General features: G+C 49.3%; 1 protein-coding gene across 1 annotated transcript; it reads right to left on the reverse strand.

Moving 5' to 3' along the window:
- Positions 1–2,585: 2,585 nt before the first annotated feature.
- Positions 2,586–17,186, reverse strand: MMP17 (matrix metallopeptidase 17; the record flags this gene model as incomplete). Its single annotated transcript, XM_079543739.1, is given in 10 exon segments — positions 2,586–2,908; positions 3,253–3,429; positions 3,432–3,509; positions 4,896–5,048; positions 7,907–7,989; positions 9,789–9,888; positions 10,002–10,178; positions 11,388–11,671; positions 15,776–15,902; positions 16,919–17,186. Coding segments are annotated over 10 exon segments (1,542 nt in total). The 5' UTR covers positions 16,959–17,186.
- Positions 17,187–22,550: the final 5,364 nt, after the last annotated feature.

Raw genomic sequence — 22,550 nt, forward strand, 5'->3', positions numbered from 1 at the left:
TAAACCTGGGGGAGAGAACTTTCATCCTTAAGCAAACAGAATGACTCGCTTTAGCAAAACCTCCTGGGTAAGGGTTGAGTGTTCCCTTCCCCGGGGCTGCGGGAGGCAGCAGCCCATGTTACACACACACCTGATGTGTGATTTGAGTTAGAGGACAGAGGAAACCTTCTCGCAGCTTTATTGTGTTAAGACGTTGAACACCACGTCATGTCTGAGATTGTTCTTAATGTTATTATTCTTACTTTTAAGTCAGACGTTGCTATAGCTTTGGCTTTTGAAAAGTGCTTCTGCCCACCTTACTTTTTCATCTTTTTCCCTTTTTCTTTTCGTTTTCCTTTTTTCTATTTTTTTTTTTCTCTTCTCTCTGTCTTCCCCCCCTCCCCGCCCCGCTCCGCTCCGTGCTGTGGCCGGTTGGGGCGGGCAGTGCCGGGGCTCTGCTGCCCTCCGGCGGCCGCACGGCTCCGTCCCGGGGATGGACACACGGACGGAACCCCGGCAGCCCCCCTGCTTGCTGCTCAGCCCCGCCGCCCTGCTCGCTTTTGGATCAAAAGCACCGTGGCTTTGGTCCCCCTGCAGCATCCCCACGAGGGGAAATGTCAGGGTGGCTCTGCCCAGCGCAGTGGCACGATGACCCAGTCCACCTCAGCAGGTTTGGCCTTGGTATGTCTGCATCCCGCTGGATCTGGAGGAGCCATTCTGCCACCTTGCCCTCCACCGGCACCAAAGGGATGTCCCGGCACAGCCGAAACCTTGGGTTCCTTCCCCGCCCATTGCTGAGAGCTCTTGGTACAACGGTGTCTTTGTGCTGTGGACATCTGCTCCCGGTGCCCCGGCCCTCCAGCTGTGACCCTCGGGCAGCACCGACCCCGCTGGCCCCACTCTGAACCAATGACCTCCCAGGGAGACTCTCTGGCTGCTATTTCCATCCCGGGGAGTGTGATCATCTCACATCAGCACCCAGGGCTCACAGAGCGCTATGGCAGCACAGCAGGCGTCCCGGTTGGCTTTTGTCCCACTGCGTTGGCTACCAGCAGCATCACAAGCGTGCTGCAAGATAGCAGCTTGCACTGGAGGCTCAGCAGGATATTTTTAGTGTCAGCAGGGACCAACAGGGGACAAAGGCGGGCCTGGTGTGATCATCACCCAGCATGGTTACATGCTCTGTGGTTGACTGTGCATCACTTGGGGTAGATTTCAACGGCTTTATACTCTGAACCCAAGGATACATTCAATAAGACATTTACTTGGCATAGAACAGGGCTGGCCCTCCTGCCTGCCCTCAGCTTGAGCAGCACATGGACACACTGGGACAGCTCATCCTTCAGTGCAGAACTACCGAGTGCCCTGTCCATTCAACCATGAGTCACAATAACAATATTTCGTACTCATCTTCTCGAGGGGAACATTAAAAGCCACTGAACTGTTATTTATTATCTGCAGCCAGAGTCAGGAGGCAACTGTGTGCTCCTCCTGTACTGATGGATGTGTCCAAAGGGACCTCAGAAAGAGCCTGATCCAGAACTGCATCATTGAAAGGATGCTACCATCTGAGCAGGCAGGGATGCACCGGCACAGCAAAGACCACCCCAGGCGGTCACTGTGGCCTCACTGTACAAGGGACACCAAGTCAAGGACCATCCTAAGGCAGCTCTTGATCTCACATTTCACTCCAAACCTGTGGCTGAGGCACCAGCAGGAGCTTAAGGCTGATTGCATGCATTCCTCCTCCCCACAGCCCGGCCTCTGTGGTGCATCCAGCTATGACAGCAACACAAATCCATCCATTTCAATCCCTCCCAAATGTAAAACAGCATGAGGCAGAAGCTCCAAGAGCAGAGGAATTCCGGTGCAGGGATGAGGCTGTTGGGGTGACGTCATGGTGTCCTGTTGGTAAGGCTGTGCCCAAGCCTGAGCAGCCAGCACCTTACTGAAGGTGGCAGGCTTGATCCAGCAGAGGACTGGGAGCTGTGTGTGTGTAGGCAGCCAAGATTTATTAGAGAAACTGTTAAACTCAAAAGACTTGGATACAAAGATAAGCTGCGTTGCCTTCTGAAAGGCAAAGCTGATTCTGACCTGTAGAATGGACACAGGTTACCCAGACATCAGTTACCATGGCGGATTGGACAATAAAACAATCACCTTGCAGTTAATCTTCGTGGTGTCAGTTTCTTTCTACCCAGTACATCCAATGGGATGTGTATGTAATGGCAGCACAGCCCGTCCTGCTGCCACCACTGTCCCCACTCGACCACAGCAGTACTTCCCTCCCTCCCTCTGCAGTGTTTGGCATCCAAAGCTACACATCTCTATGGAACAGTTCTAAATGCAACGCTAGGCTGCTTTCATCTTCAGCTGGATGGGGGAATAAGAAGGTGCAGAACTCAAAATCTGTTATTAGACCTTTAACTAAAATTAAAAAGAAAAACAAACAAACTAAAAACAGCCACTGTTCACTTCTCATGGAGAATTCAAAACCTTCACCAGCATGTTCCTAGGAATGTTTTTCTGCTTGCACCACTCAGCTGCACGGGATCACATCCACCCATCGTCCTGGAGCACCACTGTCCTCTCCACGGGGTGAGGTGTCATAGGACCACACACAGCAGTGCTGCAGCCCAGAGCAGCGTGAGGCCGGCCGGCAGTCTGAGCACAAAGCAGGCCCGCAGAGGCTCGGAGGCCGAGGTGCAGGAGCAGACCTCATAGCTGTTCTCTGAGCGGCTCTGGTCGTGCTGCCCGGGCTTGGAGCGTGCTCCAATCCTGCTGCTGCCCGCTGCCTCCGGGGCGTCCGCCTGCATGTCACTGCACACCAGCCAGTCCCTGGCGATGGACTGGGGGTAGCCAGGCTCTGCTTCCAGCTCGCTGTCCAGCACTCGCCAGTACTCCTTGCCCCTGAAGAAGTAGCTTGCACCTGGGAAAAAAGATGTTTCCTTTACCAACACTTTTTTTGCCCAGGTTTTCACGCATCTAGCTCTAAATCCAACCACACTCTCAGTGAAGAGCAAACCAGCAGATATCAGGAGACAAGTCACCACAGAACAACATCAGCTGTGTTCTGCTAATGAAACTGAGTTATGTGGCACCCCGCCTGCAATGATAGTGTTGCTCAGTGAGCAGAGGGAGCTGCGGCTCAGAGCCTGCCTCTCTCTTTCTGCAGCTTTTGGATGGAGGAAGTGCCAGCCGACCTGAGACATGGGACTGTATCCCAGAGCATTGCTTTTTTCCTCACTTTTTGGACCCCTCTCACAGACTCACCATCTGACCACCTCATAGCATCATCTAAAGGGCTCGGTATTCCCTTCCATGGAATGGTCTCTGAGGGGTACCCGGCATCCATCCTCCTCTCGTGGTCGTCGTAGCGCCAGCAGAGGTTGTCCTTAAAGAAATAAGTCTTGTCATTGTGGGCCCAGGAGAAGGCAGCATCGATCCCTCCGGCGGCAGCCCGAAGTCCGAGATGGGCCGCGGGTATCCTTCCTCCACGTTGTTGTCCTTGAACACCCAGTATCTGTCCCCTAAGGAGAGAAGCGTGGAGAATGATCACATCAGTTTCGCAGTCGGAGCTGGCCTTCCCTGCAATGAACCAGTACTTTGTTACATATTGCCATGACAACCCTCTGCTGGGCTCTTGGCACCAGATGGGGGTCGGACGGGAGCAACCCGCTGGGACTGCTGCTGAGCTGGAGCTGGGCTGCCCAGCTGGGGGTCCTCATGGTCAGAGAACAGGTCCGCATCCCTCCTCTCCCAGTTCACATCCTGCCATGGGGACAGGCACTCTGTCAGCATGAGGTCTCTGGGGACCTGATGCATCTGCAGCACTCTGGGAGACACCTGGCCTGCTTTAAAGGGCAGGCTTTTCCCTTCATTTTCTAGAAAACGTGAAGAAGCACTTAAACAGCAGCAGAGACTCAAAAGCCAGAGTAATTTGTGTGCTTTGGTTTGTATCCAGGGATCGATGAAACGATGCTGGAGAGTGAGAATGAGGCAGTGTTTTATGGCTGGAGAGTAAACCTCTCGTTCCATCATCACAGGCACGATGAAGAGCAGCACTGAGGGCTGCATGGGAGGGCAGGGGGGAGATAAAGGGGCAGTCTGGATCCAGCATGCATTGAGGGCTGGGGAAGGCATGGCTCTGCTGAGAGGTCTGATGGGGTCCCAGGGTCCCTGGGGGAAACGCTTCCCTGAACACCGAGGTTGTGTGAGATCCTCTACTGAGCCCTGTACAGCCTGGCTCTGGTGACTCAGCACTTCTGAAATCAGTAATTCACCCCTGCTTGCAGCCCAGCAGCAGACAAAATGCAATTTCCAGCACCGCCAACTCCATGGCTGCTGCCTGCCTGCAGGGCCCTGTGCTGGCACAGGAGGGACATGCTGGGGCAGTGGCATCATGCAGCTTCAGCCATCGCCGTGGCACACCTGGGATGCTCAGAGGATATTGGTTTAGGACCTGAGAGCTAATCTCTCTCCTCCAGCTCTTGCAGGAGAAACTGGAGAGCTCTTTTTTTTTTAAAAAAAAAAAAAAGAGAGGATTATATCATTTATGGTAAGAAAAAATAAAGTAGCAGAAATATAGCTAGCAAAATCAACCTCTTCAGGTTCTCATTCTTGTCCCCTCTGATTTCTTTTTAAAAAGACAAAAGGCAGGCTCTGTAAGGTGTGAGCAGAGGGTGTTTTATCCGTCTGTTTCGCTCTCAAAAAACATAGATTTCCATTAGGTTTGCTGAAGTGTGATTTCCCCCACGTCCTGCAGGACACTCTGCCTGCTTTCCCCTGGTGCCTCCTGCCCCAGTGTGGGCAACACCTGACCTGTGCTGGGAGAAGGTGAGCCCTGGGGTCTCTGCAGGAACAGAGCCATGCTGCATGGCCGTGTACTGGGGGCACACACTGTTGCGTGCTCTCACCTTTGAAGAACACAATCTTGTGGTCGCTGGTCCTCTCATAGACGGCGTCCACGCTGTCCAGGTTGAGGGGCAAGCCCCGCCAGAACCGGTGGATCTGGGCCGGCTGGAGGGAGACCAAGTGCTTATTGCGGGTCAGTCTCCAGAAGTACTTGCCTGGAGGGACAGAGGGCATTACTGACCTACCCCAGTGCCCACCGCCATGCAGGACGGGCCGGCACCACGCCATGCATCGGCAGAGGGAAGCGAAGCGTGCGAGACAGGAGCCGCGGGCTCTACAGAAGCAGCTGCTGGCATTTTGTGTTTCTGGCAGCTCTTAGAAGAAATCCCCCTTCTGGGGGATCAAAACAACCCCCCAGCACTGTGCTGCCTGGGACTCAGCCCGGCTTTCTGCAGGGTGCTGATGGTGCTTTCACCCCAGAGGGCTCCGCACACTGAGATCCCGATTTGGAGCAAGAAGTCTGAGAGCGAACCCTCAGCTCTGCCCCGTGTTTATTACTGCCCATTAGAAATGACCGTGTGTTATTTACATCTGCTCTTGCACAGGTTCCCAAGGGAAACGAGCAACAGAAAGCAGAGATGTGCCTTCAGATTGGTATTCAGCGCATTCAGCGCTTTCTCCGGAGCTGGCAGATTGTGACACTGTCTTTCAAAATGTTATGGAAATTGGATCCTGGCCTAATAACGCAGGAGGCAAAATTCTAACACTTAAACATCTGCAGAGAGGGGTTTTTATTATAATTACAAGGATTTATATCATATTCTTGTTCTTCTGCTCCAGTTTGCGTATTTGCTCTATTTGACTGAGACCCACAAATGAATAATACATTCAGATGTGGTAGGAATTGCCATAATTATAGATTCTTTTTAAGAACGTTAAAAAGAAGAGTATTCAGATTTGGTGGCCATTGTACATCTATGGAAATGCTTGTAATTAAATAAAGATGATCTCTGCATCTCTAATTAGAGAGACGCTAGAAAAAAGATGGATTTTCACTTTTTTTTTTTAAAAGAAATCCATCTCAATGTAATTCCTTCTCTGGTAGGCACACGTCTGAGCTTCTGAGAGCTGTGTGCTCATTGGCACAACGAGGGAAAGCCTAAGTGCTTTTGACTTGATTGTCCTGTCCCAGCAGGGCTCAGCAGGGTGCAGCTGCAGCCAGTGAGTTGCGCAGCAATGCTCAGGGGCAGCTGTGCTCAGGGCTCTTGGCTGTTTCTGTTGAAAACTATCAGGAAAATAAGATGAGAAAGGTAGCTGTATCGAGCAATGAATTCTTAATAAGATGGCCCCGCTCTGCCCATGCTCGTGCCTTGTCACAGCCAAGCCTGCTATCCCGAGTGCTGCAGTTGGTTGGACAGTATCAGCCAAAGCCAGGCACGGGGGAACGGCTGCCATCCGCATGCAGAAATACAACAAAGGAGAAACTCCCAAACCCCATGTTTGTTTAAAGAGCTTGATTTAAAACCACCCTCCAAGCTGGCAAACTGAGTAGGATTAAAGCCAAGTGTGAACTCCTGCCATCCCGAGTGTCTCGTTTTACATGGATGACGGGCTGAGGCAATTGCTTTCTTTAATACGAGGTGATTTTGATTCCAGCTGCGTACCATGCTCTCAGTACTTCAGATGCCTCTGGCAAGATAGCTGCCTGCAAACACGCACACAGGCCAAAGTTGTTCCAAAACTTCAGAAATTTGCAGTCAGGCACTGAAATCAAAGCAAACAGCATTGCAGCAGTGTGGGGAACCCATCACTGCTTTCAGTAGGGAAAGTCCTCAGGAGTTCGGGTTGCTGTGTTGGATGGCACTCAGCGATGCTTCTCTCCAGCCAGGGAACCAGCCATGCTAGCTGAGAACACAATGTCCAGCGGTGGATGGAGCTCATCCCTGGGGCTCACCGCAGTCCTGCCAGGAGGAGATGTCCCAGCTCCCTGCTGCACAGCCGGGTGCTGACGGCAGGCTGAGCCTTCGGCTGCTGCTCTCCAGGGCAGTGTGCAGCTGGCACATGCTGACACTCTGCTCTTCCAATTTGCATTTTGGCCCGCAATAAATATATCCAAAAATAGCTGCCAAGATGGAATTCTCTTTAGTTTTCCTTTTTTTTTTTTTTTTTTTTTTAAATCCCCTCTGCAAGACAGATATCCATTTATCCTGCATACAAGTTGTTGTCTCTCATTTTCCTGTCTTCTCCATGGCTTCTGTACAAATACTTCAGGGGAACAGCCTCCATTTTGTTTCCCTCAGACAATACCAAGTTCTCTGGAGCTCTTAATGGTTACAGTCAGATGGATGCTGCTCTTGATCCCTGGGGAGATGCTTCTGTGTCCCTGCTGGGTGGCTTTGGGGTCACTAAGCAGTGTCTGGGAATGGAAAGCACTGGGCGTTTTTCCATCAAGATGAGAAAAAAGCTCATGGAGGCCAGCACAGATAGGCTCTGTGCAGCTGAAGAGGCACCAATGGTATCCTTGTCAACAGCTTGCAACCCCGGGGACACACTGCTAGCAAGTGTTTGCTAACGCGGAACCAGATGGTTCTATAATTGTACGTGTGTTGTCTTTGAGTGATGCACAGCAAGTGGCATCAAGGAAGATGAAGTGTGGGAGGAAAGGAAAATTGAAAGCATTCAAGTGAAAAGCAAGAGAGTTCTGCTTGCTCCGCCATCCTTGTTTCTACCCATACTTTGGATCTGATGGTACACATTGTGTGGATGTGGTGCAGGGTGGGCAGTTTTCTTCTGCCAACAGATTAGATGTGCACAGACATTGAAAGGTGCTCATCAGCCATCCTTGGCCATTGTGGGCTGATGAAGTGTCTCAGAGCTTTTATTTGAGCTGAAAGAATTCAGCAGCATGTGAAGCACCTTCCTGGCCTTCAGGTCCTGCAGGACCCATAAGTGCTCTCCAGTCTGCAAACTCAAAGCCAGCTTATCCTGACTGCATGCCCTGGACTTTCCAATACCACCTCCGCAATGTCATGTGAATGTCACCACAGGCCCATAGACATGCTGGGTTACTTACCTTTGAAGAAGAAAGCCTCTCCCCTGATCTGGGCTACTGCATCAAAGTGAGTGTTGCATCTGTTGGGCACATCCCGCCGCAGCCTGCACAGAGATGGCCAGTTGGTGAGCAGGGGCTGTGCCCCAGGTCCCCATCCTAGAGACCCCCCTCCCCACCAGCCATGTGCATGAGGATTTCCAAGGTCAACCTAGGCACTCATCAGCCTGCAGATGCCTTTGTGGAACGTGCATTCCCTGGACCACTGGTGAGCTGGTGCAGGGATGTGCTCTTCTTGCGCCGGCTCTACAAAACTAGTGGGGACAGAGGTGGTCCCGCTCCTTGGTGGCACAGCACCAGCTGTCCCCAGGCAGGACACGTGAAGGGTTGGAGCCACTCAGCACATCACCACAGCAGCTGGGACTCAGAAACTCAGAGCCATATAGCAGAAAGCAGCAGAGACAAAACAGAAGGATGCAGAGGTGAGAAAATGCCACATGATATATGGCAAAAGCTACCTGGCAAGTAGCAGGCTTAGATGCTGAGCTGCCTTTAACAAGGTGGGTGGGAAAGGCACAGAGTATGAAGGACCTAAGAGCTGTGGAGACCATGTGAGGAATGATGATTGATAGAGAACAAGGAAAGGATGCTGGGAACACGCAGAGAAGAGCTGATGTGGGTGACAGGGAAGCATAAATCTAATTTGCTGACAGAAGATCTGTGCAGCTAGCACCAGCTTAGGCACAAAGTGACAGATGTGGCAGTGAACTCCATTCAACCTCACGGTCACATGTGGGGCAGGAGGAGGAGGTCACTGTAAACGTGTTCCCAGTTACTCCAGCTGCTGCCATGAGACCACAGCTCCTACAGCAGTGGGGACCACAGTGCCATGGGCACCACACCAATCAGGACCAGGAGGGGTGTAGAAGATGATGAAATGGGAGGAGGTAATTGTGCAGAGGTGCTTCCTCAATATTAGATTTTTCTACATCCCTGTTACTGTGGAAATATTTCACTGTTGATGCTCTCACTGCCGTTACCACCTCTGTGCAGGAGGGGAATTGGGGCACAGGGACGTGAAGTGACCTCCTCAGGGTTGCACCCTGGATGGGCAGATCAGGGGGTGAAGGTGACAGGCTCCATCTCTGCTGCTCTCTCTTGGGCACTCCCCCTACCCAGCCAGAATGCGTGTGACCATGAACTCCTGCTTTTTGTTCAGTGTCCCTTCCCCTCTTCACTGTCCTGCTGCTCTGCTAGTAATATCTTGGTAACTCCAATGCTTACTAATGATCTAGATCTGGAGCTTCCCCTAATGAGGGCATACTGGCTGCTCACTGACACTCTTAGCAGTCCCTTGCCAGCTCAAACCTTCACTTGAGTCAGGCTATCGGACCATTCGCTCCAATATGCACCCCCACAGGTACCTCAGGGAGTTGTTCACCGTGGAAAGATTTAGGTAAGTGATGCAGACACTAATCAGGATACTGCTGAAGAAGTCTGATTAACATTTCAGCAAGGGCGGGTTCACCTAAGGGTGATGGGGACAAATTTCCATTAACATAAGTAAAATTTCAAGTCTTAAGGAAATGCAGAGTGTTTCAAGATAATGCAGAACTTCTAGATGTGCCTTGAATTACAAGAATTACCTAAACGATTAACAGCGTTCTCATTTGTTGTTGCTCTTAACCACTTCAACTGTGGGCACTGCTTAATAAGTCCAGCAGTGACTGGAAGTGACTGGGAGATGTAAGGAGGAAAGGACACTCTGTGTGAGTGCGCTTATCAGATGGGAAGAGGTCCAGAGGGGAATAGCACAGACAAGATCCTGATGACTAGTGGGGCTTTGCCATTTCATGTCATTCACAGGAACATCAGCAACAGCTGGAAAGAAATAAACTCGACTTACGGGACAGTGGAGCGGTTCTCAGGCAGCTCTGGAAGGAGAGGATGGTCCTCAGTTTTGGTCCCTTCAGGCTTGGCTGTGGGGGACACAGATTCTCTGACTCCTGTGTGTAAAGACAAAGAAGCAGTAGAGAGACACACACCCTCCCCACAGCCCCACTCACCCCAAAATACAGCTCAGAAACAGGCCATGGCTGGGCAAGGGACAAGGGCTTACCATAGAGCTGCCAGATTCTGACTTTATCTTCATAAGGCAGGTCGTACTTCAGAGGGTCCCCAACTGGACCTTGGTAGTAGGGCCTCATGATAGACTCTATGGCTGAGATGTGGGTCAAGCCAATGGCATGGCCAAACTCGTGGACGGCAACAGCAAATAGGTCCATCCCGTGAGCATCTGGAAATACATAATTGAAATCAAACGCATTATGTGTTGGATAAACTGGAAAACAAATTTTTGAATAGGTGACGCGTGAAGAAATGTTCCTCCTGTTGGAAAAAGGAAGTGGAAGTGTGACATAGGAAATAGAAAGCCAGGCATCAGTTCACAGTGTGAGCGCTCAGGCTTGGACATCAGGGAGAGTATATTGAACAGTGACCTCCCTGATGACTTCTTTTTTCAGTCTGAGCTCTCTCTCTCTCTTTCCCCAGATGTCCTCATTTGCCATCCAACTCATAGTGCCTCATATTGCACCCACACACAGATCCACCCTTCTAACAGAAGGCTCACTCTAGAGCTTCAGATGCTTGGGTCAGATCTAGACAGGGCTTAATGTCCACTTCCAAACCTACATCATCACTAAATAAAACAAAGAACCACTCCCAGAAGCCCTGTGGGGCCAACCCCAATTGGTGCATCCCTACTACCTGACTCCAGATGGGCTGTGTCAAGCACACGTGCAATTGCTGGCCCTCCCTGCACAGCAGTGCCCTGTGGAGCTACGTTGATGACTTTAAGTATGGTTCTGAGAAAGTTCACAACTGCAAGTGTTGTAATGGAATGGCTGGGAAACCGAATGGCTCTGCAAATCTCAGGGGAGCCCCATGTTTCAAATCAGTGATCCTGAATCCTGTGCTGTCCTTTGCTGTCTCCACAGGGCCTGAGGTGCTGGGGGATATTTTTGCTGAATTTTTGCTTTTTTCTTGATGACTATTATTTACAGTGCCTGTTAACAGCCAGGGTGTTTATAACCTGTGCTGTTTTCTTCAGCACTGGGCGAGAACAAGACATATGCTTTCTGACATTTTAATGCCAAACTGACAACCTTGGGGGATATTTTTATATCACCTACCAACCTGTTATTTTTGAATCACTGGGGAGAACAAAATGAATGAAAGACGAAGGTTGGGTAGCTCCAAGACCTTCAAAACAGAGGGCAGCCTTCTCACCATCAGATTCACCACCTTGTTCCTCGGGAGCACTGAACCCACTCCTCCACCTGAGTGCTTAACAGACGACTGCAACCAGCAGGCACAAAATGGGCACCAATCAATTGCTGATAATACACACGCTAATGGAAGCTACAGGGCCTCAGTGTCTGCCTCTGCCCTGTCTGTCTGCAGTGCAGAATCCGCTCTTGACTGCACAGCTCTGAGCCCAACCAACCTGATGACCGAAAGGTCCAGTATTCATCATCATCAAAATGAGTGTCCCCTGCTGTGTGATGGTCTCCAGGGAAGAAAGCGTGTGCCACCGTGCCTCCAGGCCCATCGAAGGGATAGCCGTCGTTGTGATCAGCCTTGGAGAAGTCAATCTGGATGTCGGCGTTGTTGCCTGCCACCTCGTGGAAGTTGAGCGGGGTGATGTCGCTCCAGACTTTCAAGGCATAGTACATCAGGGCACGAACTGTGTCGTGGCCCAGGTGGGACTCTTTGGGGAAGGTGCGAACTCTGAAAGAAAGAGGGCAACAAGGAGAGGAGGAGAGGGGCACAAACAAGCTACTCCAAGGACCAGCAGGAAGAGACGTAGATGCACAGGGAAACCCAGTAGAGATTTGCAGTCACCATTTATTTCCCAGTATGTCTGCTGGGGCAGCACATTCTGAAACCAGTACGTTGCCAGCAGTCTCTGAGACTGCAATCCATAGCAAGGAGGAAGAAAGAATGCCTTTGATGTAAATCTCATTCAAAACTCTAAATTCTTGCCTGCAGGATACAGACTGATGGAGCACTGCGCTTGAGAAGCTCTTGCCTTGCTTCTTGGTGGAAAGGGCACTAATTAGTTGAGGCTTACTGCACTACTGCACTCACCAGCTCATCCTCACTTCCAGCTTTGTCTTGCCCTGAAAGAGAGCCAGGTGGGAGCAGCAGTGTGCTGGCATTTGTCCTGCAGCAGAGCAATTCAAACCTCTCTTTTGTTCTGAGTTGGAATGGAAAAAGCCAGCATTTCCTGCATAGCCAAACCTGGAAAAAGAATCCCTAATATTGCTGATTTAATAGGGTGAAAAGTCAAAGATGCAGTGAGGCACATTGGCTTCAGAAAGAGTATGTTTGGATCCTCTTTCGTTGACAATTTAGACAAAAATTAGCACATTTCAGGAAAACTTACTGTTGACCGAGTAATTACTGATGAAAACCAATTCTGCTTGAAAATTTCTGGCCAGCTCTACCCTAGTAATAATAGGCGCTTTATTTCTTGTGTACCAGCACACCAACCAAAGTGTTCATGAAATATTCATGGCCTGACAAATTTTAAAAGCTGAAGCAACAATTATGATCACCTCACTGCCCTCCTGCATAATATAGCTGGGAGAACATCGCTCAGCACGAGACCACTCCCTGGCCCCAGAGTGCAGTAATGACCTGAACTAAACCTCTAGAGGTAATTACAGGTGTCAGAAAGGGATGTCATGGCACTCAGCTCTTCCTATGAATAGTGATTTGGGTATTGAGAGGACTGAAGTGAAGGGAATAGGAATGACTCATTGGCTGAGTTTGGATGCTCTTGCTTACACACATTTCCTTCAAATCCCACGCCCATGGAGCTGCAGCCCAATGTGAGTTATCACCTCCCAGTCTGGTCAAAGTTGCAAAAAAAGAGCAAAAATTGGTCAGAACCATGCCTCTGCTGTATCTATGCAAAGAGAGAACTTCAGTAGCAAAGAAAACATGTTTGCATACATGCAGCATCCGATAATCACAGGACCGCAAACAAAACACATATAGAATGGAGACAGAATGGTGCCAAATTAGAAAAAACACTTCTTAGGCAACTTTTTATGTATGGAAGGGACAATTTATGATCAAATGGTGGGCAGGTTCCCCCTAATACCACAGAACACAATTGGTATTGCCGTGATTAAAAGCGTCATTGTGAACCTCCACAATACAAAAAAGGTTATCCCATTTCCAGATATTCCTTAACTAAGTATTTTCACCTTCTGAAAGAGTTCTCTGGACTTAAGCAAAGCCTTTGTTGCTTTTATGTCCACTGAGCAAGTAATTACATGCACAAAGCACACCCTGCTTATCGCAGGAATTAAGCTATCCCTTGCAAAATCAGGGTGCCCAGGACTCAAGTTTTCTGTCATTATCTGTTCTTTCCTCCTCAAGCACTGCTCAGCCTTCTGCAGCTGTAGAATAAGCACAAAAAATCTGATCTCCCTGCTAATAGGACAGCGGATGGAAAGCCCTCTCTGAGTAGACAAACATCATTAATATTCATTCCAATCTCTGACTCCAGAAACGTTAGATTAAAGCAGAAACGGAATCAACACTTGCTCTGCTTCTTATAAAAGGTCCTGCACCCCTGAGCTGACCCGTTTTTATTAGCATGCCATAGGTGTAAATGAACACCCCCCCATCCTTCATTCATTACCACTGTTATTTTTCAGGAGAATCCCGTCAGGGTTTTCAATTCAACATCTGATTTGATTGCAGAAGCTCTGCTAATTGCTTGCAATGAGATTAGGAGAAAACTATTATACCGACAGGATGTTTGTTGGCATTATGTTACCCAGTTCCACTGAACAGGAGGCACATTTCCAGCACAATGCAGAGGCACACAGAGATAAAAAAGCTCCCTCCCACCTTGAGCATTATTATTATTTGTGGTAAATGGAGCTTAGGTACCCAGTGGAGAGCAGCTCGCCTTCCTGGATGTTAACCCTGATGAGACTACCCTTAAAGAGCACCTGTCATGGGTAAAAGCCTAATTTGAGTAATTGGAGAGAAACCTCTTTCCTCCAGATAGCCTCAAAGCGTGGCGGGGTGCGAGCTGGAGCAGCAGCCCCTTTGGAGAAGCCCCTCCTCTGATGAAGCTGCAGGCTGCTGCTGCGGGTGGCCTCAGCTGCTGCCAGTCATGTGTTCCCTGGGTGCCCTTCTTCCTCAGTCCCATCTCAAGGTGATTTGGGTCCAAGCGGTGGATAACAGAGGTCAGAGAGGGCTGCTCCAGCTGGTTGCTGCAGGGAGCCAACCACAATGGCCATTTTGATTTCTGGGCTCCTCTTTGGGTTTTATCCTCAGAAAGGCAAAAGTGAAAGAGTATTAGCGATGTACGAGAAATCAATTGCTGGTTAATGAAAGCACTCCTTCATGTTGTGCAGCCCTGATACTACAGAGAACTAAAATAAATGCTGATCACTACTGAGCACCGCAGGCCATGGATTGCCTGATAAACCCACACTGATTTTTCTGAGGGGGGAGGAGGGCACAATTGATGGGGCCACGGCCGTGGTGCAGAACTGGTGTCACCCGTGGCACCTCAGTGTGACGTGAAGCACATCACAGGCATCACCTGCTTGTGCTCGGGGGTGAAAAGAAGAATCCTGAGCAACCTGCATGGCTGTAAGATGCTGTGTGCAGGGCAGTGCCTTCTTCACTGCTACGTATGCCTGTCCTTAGAGCATCCTTCAGTACAGCTTTGCTGGAAGCTTTATCCCCACCTTACAGCTCTTCACGTTTTCTTCTTCACCTTTTAAATGCAAGGCGTAATAGAGTTTGGGTTTGTTTGATTTTTTTCTTTTTTTAAACTTCAGTCAATGTGTAAAAGGTAAGCACGTAAAACTTTATGTCGCTATCGACAGATTTTCATGGCAGTTTCAAAACAGCTATTTTAATCTCAAGTGTTGGGTGTAAATACCACGCTGGAGTTTCTACACTGCTATAGCCTTCCCTTGGCTTATACAGCCCTCAGTCATAAAATACAGCTCTTTCTTGAATGACAGCCAAGACTCTGGGAAGGATGAAATGAAAAAAATGCAGAAATAAGTTTGTCAGGAGATGGACTTTTTATACCAGGCATATAACATCATCTCAAACCTAAGGGCTTTTTTTATGGCAATGCATGCAGCAGTCACACAGCATGGCTGGGGGTTTCCTGGGGTTGTGCCCACCAGAAGAGCCCAACCCGTGGGATGGCCACATTTGTCAGCAGGGACTGCCAAGCCAGGATTTGTCACTGCAATGGGAGGTGGACTTGCTCCAGGCACGACTTCAAGATCAAAGGGAAGTTTATTATTAGTAAGGAGGCCTCGCCATGCCACGCACGTGGGTTTGCAGGACCTTGGGGCATCCAGCTCTCTCCAGTGGTTCTTGGGAGAGCACTCACAGCCACACATGGGCTTTCAGGGTGGAAACACGTGTCCCAAAGAGCACAGGTCTCGGTGGGACAGGGAGAAGGAGTGATTCATTTCCAGACCCTCACCTGCAGCCTGGCTCCAAAGTCAGACCTCAGCTTTTGTGTTTTGTGTGTCAGCAAACACACACATCGCTTCATGGCTTTAGGGGAAATATATTCTCCTGTGGCAAGGACTAGAAAAAAGGGACCAGATGCCTCCATTACCCAAAAAATGCTCCCAATGCTTGGACTCAGGTGATAAGATCAAGGGAAAAAGACATATTTGTGCCAAGCCAAATCTTTGACAGCTGCTTGAGATGGTGCAAAGCCCCAGGAAACTCATGAGAAATTACACTGCAATGCAGCAAAAAACTAGCAGAAAGCCTCTGCTGGCCTGTGGCCACACAGGTCTGTGGTCCTGCGGTTGGAGCTCTTACCTCCAGGACAGGTTCCTCTTGTTCCACTTGGTCACAGCCTGCGTGTTCCGCTTCCTCCTGGCTGCTGGGCCAGCCATGTCGGGCAAGGAGCAGCGAGGGGTCTTCATCAGCTGCAGCGTGGCCTCGTCTGGTGGTGAAGAAAGGGAAAAGATGGGTGTAACGGGAAAGCTGCAGCTATGGGATGAGAAATACCACAGCAGCCACCTCCACCAGCTGATGGTAGTGACTGGGGCCATAACCTGAGCCCACCCATGAGTCCTACATGAGTCCAGTCCCCCTTCCCATGCAGCAAACACAGTTGCAACAGAAAGCACGGCCCTTTTCCTGGGCTTCCTGCAGCCTGCGAGGGGGTGGAGGAGAAATAATAACTGCAAGTGCTTAATTAGGAGCAGAGGGGAAAGTCTCGGTGCTGCTGAGATGGGGACGTGGGCAGCAGCTGCTCAAGTGGCACCGGCTGCTCCAAGGGCTGTGCATCTGCTGGCTAATTGTCTTTTTGAATGGCAGCAGGAGGTCATGGCCACGTCCGGGTGGCAACGTGCAGGGACAACGGCAGCCTGAGGGCAAACAGGGAACCATTCACCACTGGGATAAAGCTGGCTTTCTGCTGTCCTCAATAAGGCCATTGAGCGGGTGGCCCCACGCTGGGCAGCTCTCACCAGGCTTTGGGCAGCTCCATCCCGGTTGGATGCGGTCACCCCCACTGGTGGCTGAGCCATCATCCTCCCCTGCACTGTGCTCTGCTGGTGGGGAAACCAAATCACTCCCTGCTCAAATTCAGAAGTTCAATCGGAATTTTTGTTCCATTCAAATTGAGGCTGCAATTAAAGCTTTGAGCAGAACAACCTATCTGCCTTAGTTTCTCTGTCTCTTTTCTTTCTGAGCACATCAAGAGCTATTTTAAGCTATTTTAAGCACGACAGTAACCCCAAGGGTGTGTGGGTCTGGTGAAATAATTGCTTGCCTCAGGTTGCTGAAAGCACAAGGCAACAAAGCACCTGAGCCATGTAATTACTCTTCCAGCTGCAAACAGGGCCGTCTGTCAGCCACGTGTTGGTTCCTGGGGATGATGCTGCTCTGCATCGCGGCAGCTGCCAGCCCCTCTCCTCTATCCCCTGTTCACCCACCCCTGTGCCACCCACTGACCGAGGACCCCCGTTGCCTCCAGCCCCCCAAAGCGCTGCATGGCCGTGATGGCTTTGGTCAGCTCCTCCTGTGTCTGCAGCTGTCCTGTGACGGGATCCGGAGGAGGCAGATACCCAAACTTCGTCAGCCAGTCCTGTGACACAAAGGAAGGAGGATGAGAAAGGGGAAGGGGTGAAACATATATGTAGAGAGGGAAGTGTTGAAAGTCCTGCCCATTCTGCTTGGAAATGCCACTCCCATTGACATGTTTACAGCTGGTTTCCCTATTGAACAGCGTGGCTCCTGTTGACAAATGAAGATGTCACGACGGATCTGTACAGACTGCTTAAGTAGTGGGACCTGGTGATCTTCCTACATTCTGGTGCTGACATCTGTCTGCAGTGCATCCCCACTAGTGGCAGCAGCAGACCCTACCCCTTGGTGTAATCCTGTTGCCTTTTATTCACTGGCAGTGCTCAGGGGAAACCTGCTGCTGGGATGAGCAAGGAGAGGGGATAAGGGCATCCCTGTGGGAACAGGACAAGGCCGCCACTGCTTATGAGCCGGCACCAGCTCTGCAGTCCCCTCAGGGCAGCTTAGGGACTGTGGTTAAAGAGCTTCCCCCTGAATTTCAGCAGCGTTTTGGTTGGAAACAAGCTTAACAACGAAGCCCTAAAGCTGAGAACAGCCTTAAAATTGGAGACAGTTGATTGGAAACTGAGATTAATGGAGATCAAAGTGAACCAATGCTCATGGGAGAAAACGAACATCTACCCCATTCCAAAGCTGGAGCCCAACTCCTACTGAAGCCACAGGGATGTCCCCTGAGCCTGTCATTCACAACCTGAACCACAGTAGCACCCCCACAACCCAGTGGGTGTGGGTGAAGCAAAGAGTGCTGAAGCCCATGCAATGCCCACATATTCAGCCAGCACTGCCTCTCACCATCACACTGCCACAAGTGCCTCGTTAAAATGCCACTATTCGATAGGAATTCGTCTTTCAAGAGCCAGCACACTTTTATGAAGAACTTTCTCTTCCTCTTTTCAGCCTAGAACTGATGAAAATACTACCATAAATCTCATTCTTACTACTGCTTTTTAAACGTCTGGTCAATTATCCTCCTAAATCTATCCTTGCCTTCCTACTCGCTGATATCTCCACCTCAGCACAGAATAACACAACATGTCAAGAACGCCTTAAATGCCTGCCCTCTATTTTCTTTATCAGTATCAAAGAAACATTGATCCATTGAACCTCTTGAAGTCTGATATTGATCTTGACTTCCACCACGGTCGATACACCACAAATTTATGGTAGTTAGATCAGTGCCAGGAGTCTGTATTTGCTTGTCACTAAAATTGGAGACTCTCATCTTGGTTTTTCCTACAAGAGCCATCCGAAATGCCACAGAGCCCCCAGCCCAGATCTGGCACCTCCTGGTAAGGCAGCCATAGCACTGAGCCTCCACATCTCATATTTGCTGGGGCAGAACATTTCTTTAGGAAAAAAACACTTGGACTTGGAGATGAGAAAGACCAGCAGGAACTGTCCAGCTAATTATGTGTGCCCTATGAAAGCTTCTCACATCTTTTCTTGTCTTTAACGAGGACAAAAGCTAAACTCATGAACTTTCACAAATGGGAAATATGGAAACATCTTCCACTGAAATAACTTCAACATATCCACTACTTATTTCAGCCTTTTTTTTTTTTTAACATTAAAAAGATCTTTTTTTTCCCCAACTCTCATTACCTTAAAATGTTTAATGAAGCAGTGGTTTGAGCAGAATGCTAAAATTCTTAAAACGTATTCCTTGCCTGAGTTGACACGGTGAAAACTTCTTAAAAATGTGCTGAGTTGAACGAATTGACCTAATTCCATCAGAGACAGCAACTCCATGTTTTCAAGAGGGAAAAAACTGCTTCTCCAGAAGGTTCAGACCGAGGGGATAACTCCAGCTCCAGAGCAAGCTGGGATGGAGCAAGCAGCAGACACAGCGTGGTGTCATCCCAGGTGGAGATGCGTTCCCTATGGGGCAGGTGGTGCCCTGTGAGTGTCCTACCTGCTGCAAAGTGACACAGCTCCTTTGAAAAGCTGCCTCAATGACAGTGCAACAGCACGCCTGTTTCCTCGTGTCCTTGACTAAAAATAAGAGGAACCACTTTCTCATCGGTCCCCCATGTCGCTGTGGTATAATGGGAAAAAGTATGCTTTGTGCCTTGAGCCGGGCATGCCTTTGTGCCCCGTGGTTAGCAGAAGCTGAAACTGTGGAATTTATGTGTATATATATATATAATTTCTGTTTGTTTGTTTCTTTGTTCTCTTCAGAAAGCACAGATTTGGGAAAAACACTCATGAAGTCCGCTTATGTTCTGCAGACAAAACCTGCTGCAATTTTGGACTTCTTTGCTGCTCAGGCACTTTGAACTGAGTGCCAGGCAGCAAGGCTGCTGTGGAAGCAACCATGGATAAGGGCTCTCCAGGGCTGGAGAAAAATGCTGGCTCCAGCAGCAATGAAGTCTCGGTATCACTTATACAGAGCCAATTTTCAGATTAAAATGGCAATTTCATTTCTTTCATATCTCCACTTCATTTTTATCAGTACCCCTTTGTCCTAGAACCTACTTACCTGCTTCATTTTGAAATAGATGTAGATTTTTGTCCCTCTTTTATGGAAGATTTATGAGCTCTGTAAGTTTGCTTTTACAAATATTAATATTATATAAGCTGATGGGCTCGCTCAACTGCTACAGGCAAAAAAACTGAAAAAGACTCAATCAGCAAATTTTCTTCTAGAAGAGTTCTTAAGGGTCATAGGTTGTGTTGACAAGAAGACAAAAGAGCTCAGGATAACGAGGAGAGCATAAACAAGATAAACAGCAAAATCAGGACAAAGAAAAAAACTATGCCCAAGACTGTTCCACACTTCTGCTCTTGTGTTATGCTTCTAAAGCCCAGCCAAAAATGAATCAGGGCCTTGGAAGAGTGGGATGCAGCAATGCTGCCCATGGGATGCTGCCAGCGTCACATTGTGCAGGGCACGAAGAGCCAAACCAAAGTTAATGGCCCAGATCACCAAAATAAAGCTACAACTCAAACATCCGGAACTAATTTCCAAATTACATTTTGCTTTATCTCTGTTGCTACCATTAAACAGGTTGGAAGCATTTAAGAAAGCTGAAAAAAAAATCTCCACCACCGAAGGCTGGATTAAAGGCAAGCGACTTTTGTCTGCTTTGGTTTTCCTTCTAAGTTTTCAATGGTTTATAGTATTCAGATTTTACAGTAATTTTCATGAGATCAACAACCGAAGGAACAGCGCCCATTAATTAGAGCACCGCATATGGTGCTGCAATACTCCAAGGAGGGTGCTCCTGTGATGCAACAGCCTCCGGGCCACGTAAAGCCAGTAAACACGTACCTCTCTAATGAGCTACTGTATGCACGTAATCAGCTGATTAATTCGTTAGGAGGAAAACTGCCGTTTGGATTAGAACCAGCATTCCGGTCGCCGTCACCTCTGAACCGCAGGAAGAGTTTCATTAGCTCATGCTGGAAGAGCTGGTAGCATCCAAACAGCTTTTTAATTGGCTGTGTACAGCATCCAGGGTGGAAGTTAATGCAGCTGCTGCCCATGCCCTCTCTCTCCCCTCGCTTTAAAGGCTTGCTCAGGTTAACAACAGTGGCACTGCAAAAGGCCACAGCCTCCAGCTCCCGCAGACAGCGGGCTGCTTGGCCAGGTCTGCAGCAGACAAATTGCATCGTGTGGTGACATCAGACACGGGACATCCAGGTCACTAAGGAGTATGGAGGAGAGCAGCTCCGCTCCTGCACAGCTCAGTTCTCTGCCATCCCCAGGAATTAGCCTGGCTGCAAACTAGACTGCCCACTCACAGGGCTGTGTTGCCATTCTCTTGCACGTTCATGAGACCAGACCACCTGGGTTTGGAAGCCAACATCCCCTGGATGTGATGCTACACACAGTACTGGCCTCCGTTTGGCTGGACACATCCTGAGCACCATCCCAGAAACCCAGAGGTAATCAAGGGATGCTGCAGAAGAAGATATAAATCCTCTGTGGACCAAACAAACCATGTTTTCAGCTTCTTTGAACTGAAGATCAAAGAATCAATTCCCATCCATACAAGGAAGGCAGAATAGGGGAGCAGTGTTTACTAGAGCTGGTTTGTGTTTCTTTCAACGAACAAAAAACTGACAAAACTTAAAAAAAATAAAATACAGCTACTTCTGTATTTTCAGTATGAAAGTGTGTTTCCCTTTGCGAAGCTTTAAGACACTAGGCTTTTTGGACCAGTTTCAATCATCAGAAGTTTTTCATCACATCCCAAAAATTTCCATGCAAAGGCAACGAATGATGAAACATTTTGTGTAATTAAAACTCCACAGGACATCGAGAAAAGGAGTTTCAATGGGAATAGAAATAGAGGACTTTTTTTTTTTTTTAATCAAATAGTTTTACATAATGCCGCCTGTCACGGTGAAGCATCCTTGTTGCCACTTAGTTGTTTGGAAAGGAAAAGAGGAAAATACAATAGCCCATGGAACTGTGGTGGGATGCTGGGTATATGACCAAAGTAAGATTATTTTCTCTCTCTACAAAAACGGCTCCAAACCACACAAGCTGTGGGGTAACATCATCTGTGAAGGTAGCCCTCCTCCTGTGCAGCTCATGTGTGGTCAGTGCAGCCAGTGGGACATATCAGTTTGTCCCTGCACCAGGCTGCCCAGAGCTGCCCTGTGGGTGAGGCATCAAACCCAACCTCTGATGCAGCACAGAGTTAAAGGAAACGTTGCCATCTGCAGTTCTTCCAGCACTTGGGAATCCAGGAGGAGTCCCTTCCCTGCGAGCCTGGCCGCCATCCACACGTAACCAGGGGAGAGCTCTCCCTGCTCTGCACAGGGAAATAAATCAAGGCATGAGGTTGCCTTGTCCCCGAAATCTCTGTATGAAGGAAAATCCAGGCCAAGGCTTTTCAAATCCAGGGATTTCTGGGCACAGGACACAAAAACGTCCACACTTTCCTGGATGGATTTGCACAAGACTCAGTGGAGGGGGAGCAGTCGGCGGGGAGCAGAGCCAGCTGGAAGATGCTCCTCGGGAAACATCTGCTGGGGATGCACCATGGGCGCAGGAGCTCATCTCCTCCTGTGCTCCTCCTCCCTTCTGCCCCACACACCAGGAGATGGTAGGGACCAGCTGCTGTCCCTCGCCCATGGGGACCCACTCCCCTGGGAGCCTCCACCACGTGAGCCAGGACTGCAGCTCTGCCATGGTGGCCCTCCTTGGATCATCTCCACACACAGCTGTTGGGACGTGCCATGAACAGCTCTAAACCTCCTGAGGAATTGGTGCTGGGCTGCTGACATCACCACAGCAGATTGCACAGAGAACTCCCAAGCGCTCCCCACCCTCCATCTGGACTGGGACCAAGATGAGCAAGAGAGTGATGAATTATTTTAAAAGAACAAATTGCTCTTCAGCAAAGTGAGGATATGCAGCAAGGCTGTCCTATGGGGTGACTTCAGAGGTCCTGTTATTGCTTAACAAGCCCGTGTGTCTCATTGGACCTGAACTGCACGTTTGCTGGCAGTGCGTAGGGAAAGTCAATAGCGCAATGAGAGCGCAGTG

This window comes from Tetrao urogallus (genome assembly GCF_951394365.1).
Source record: "Tetrao urogallus genome assembly, chromosome: 17".
NCBI classification, from domain to species: Eukaryota; Metazoa; Chordata; class Aves; order Galliformes; family Phasianidae; genus Tetrao; species Tetrao urogallus.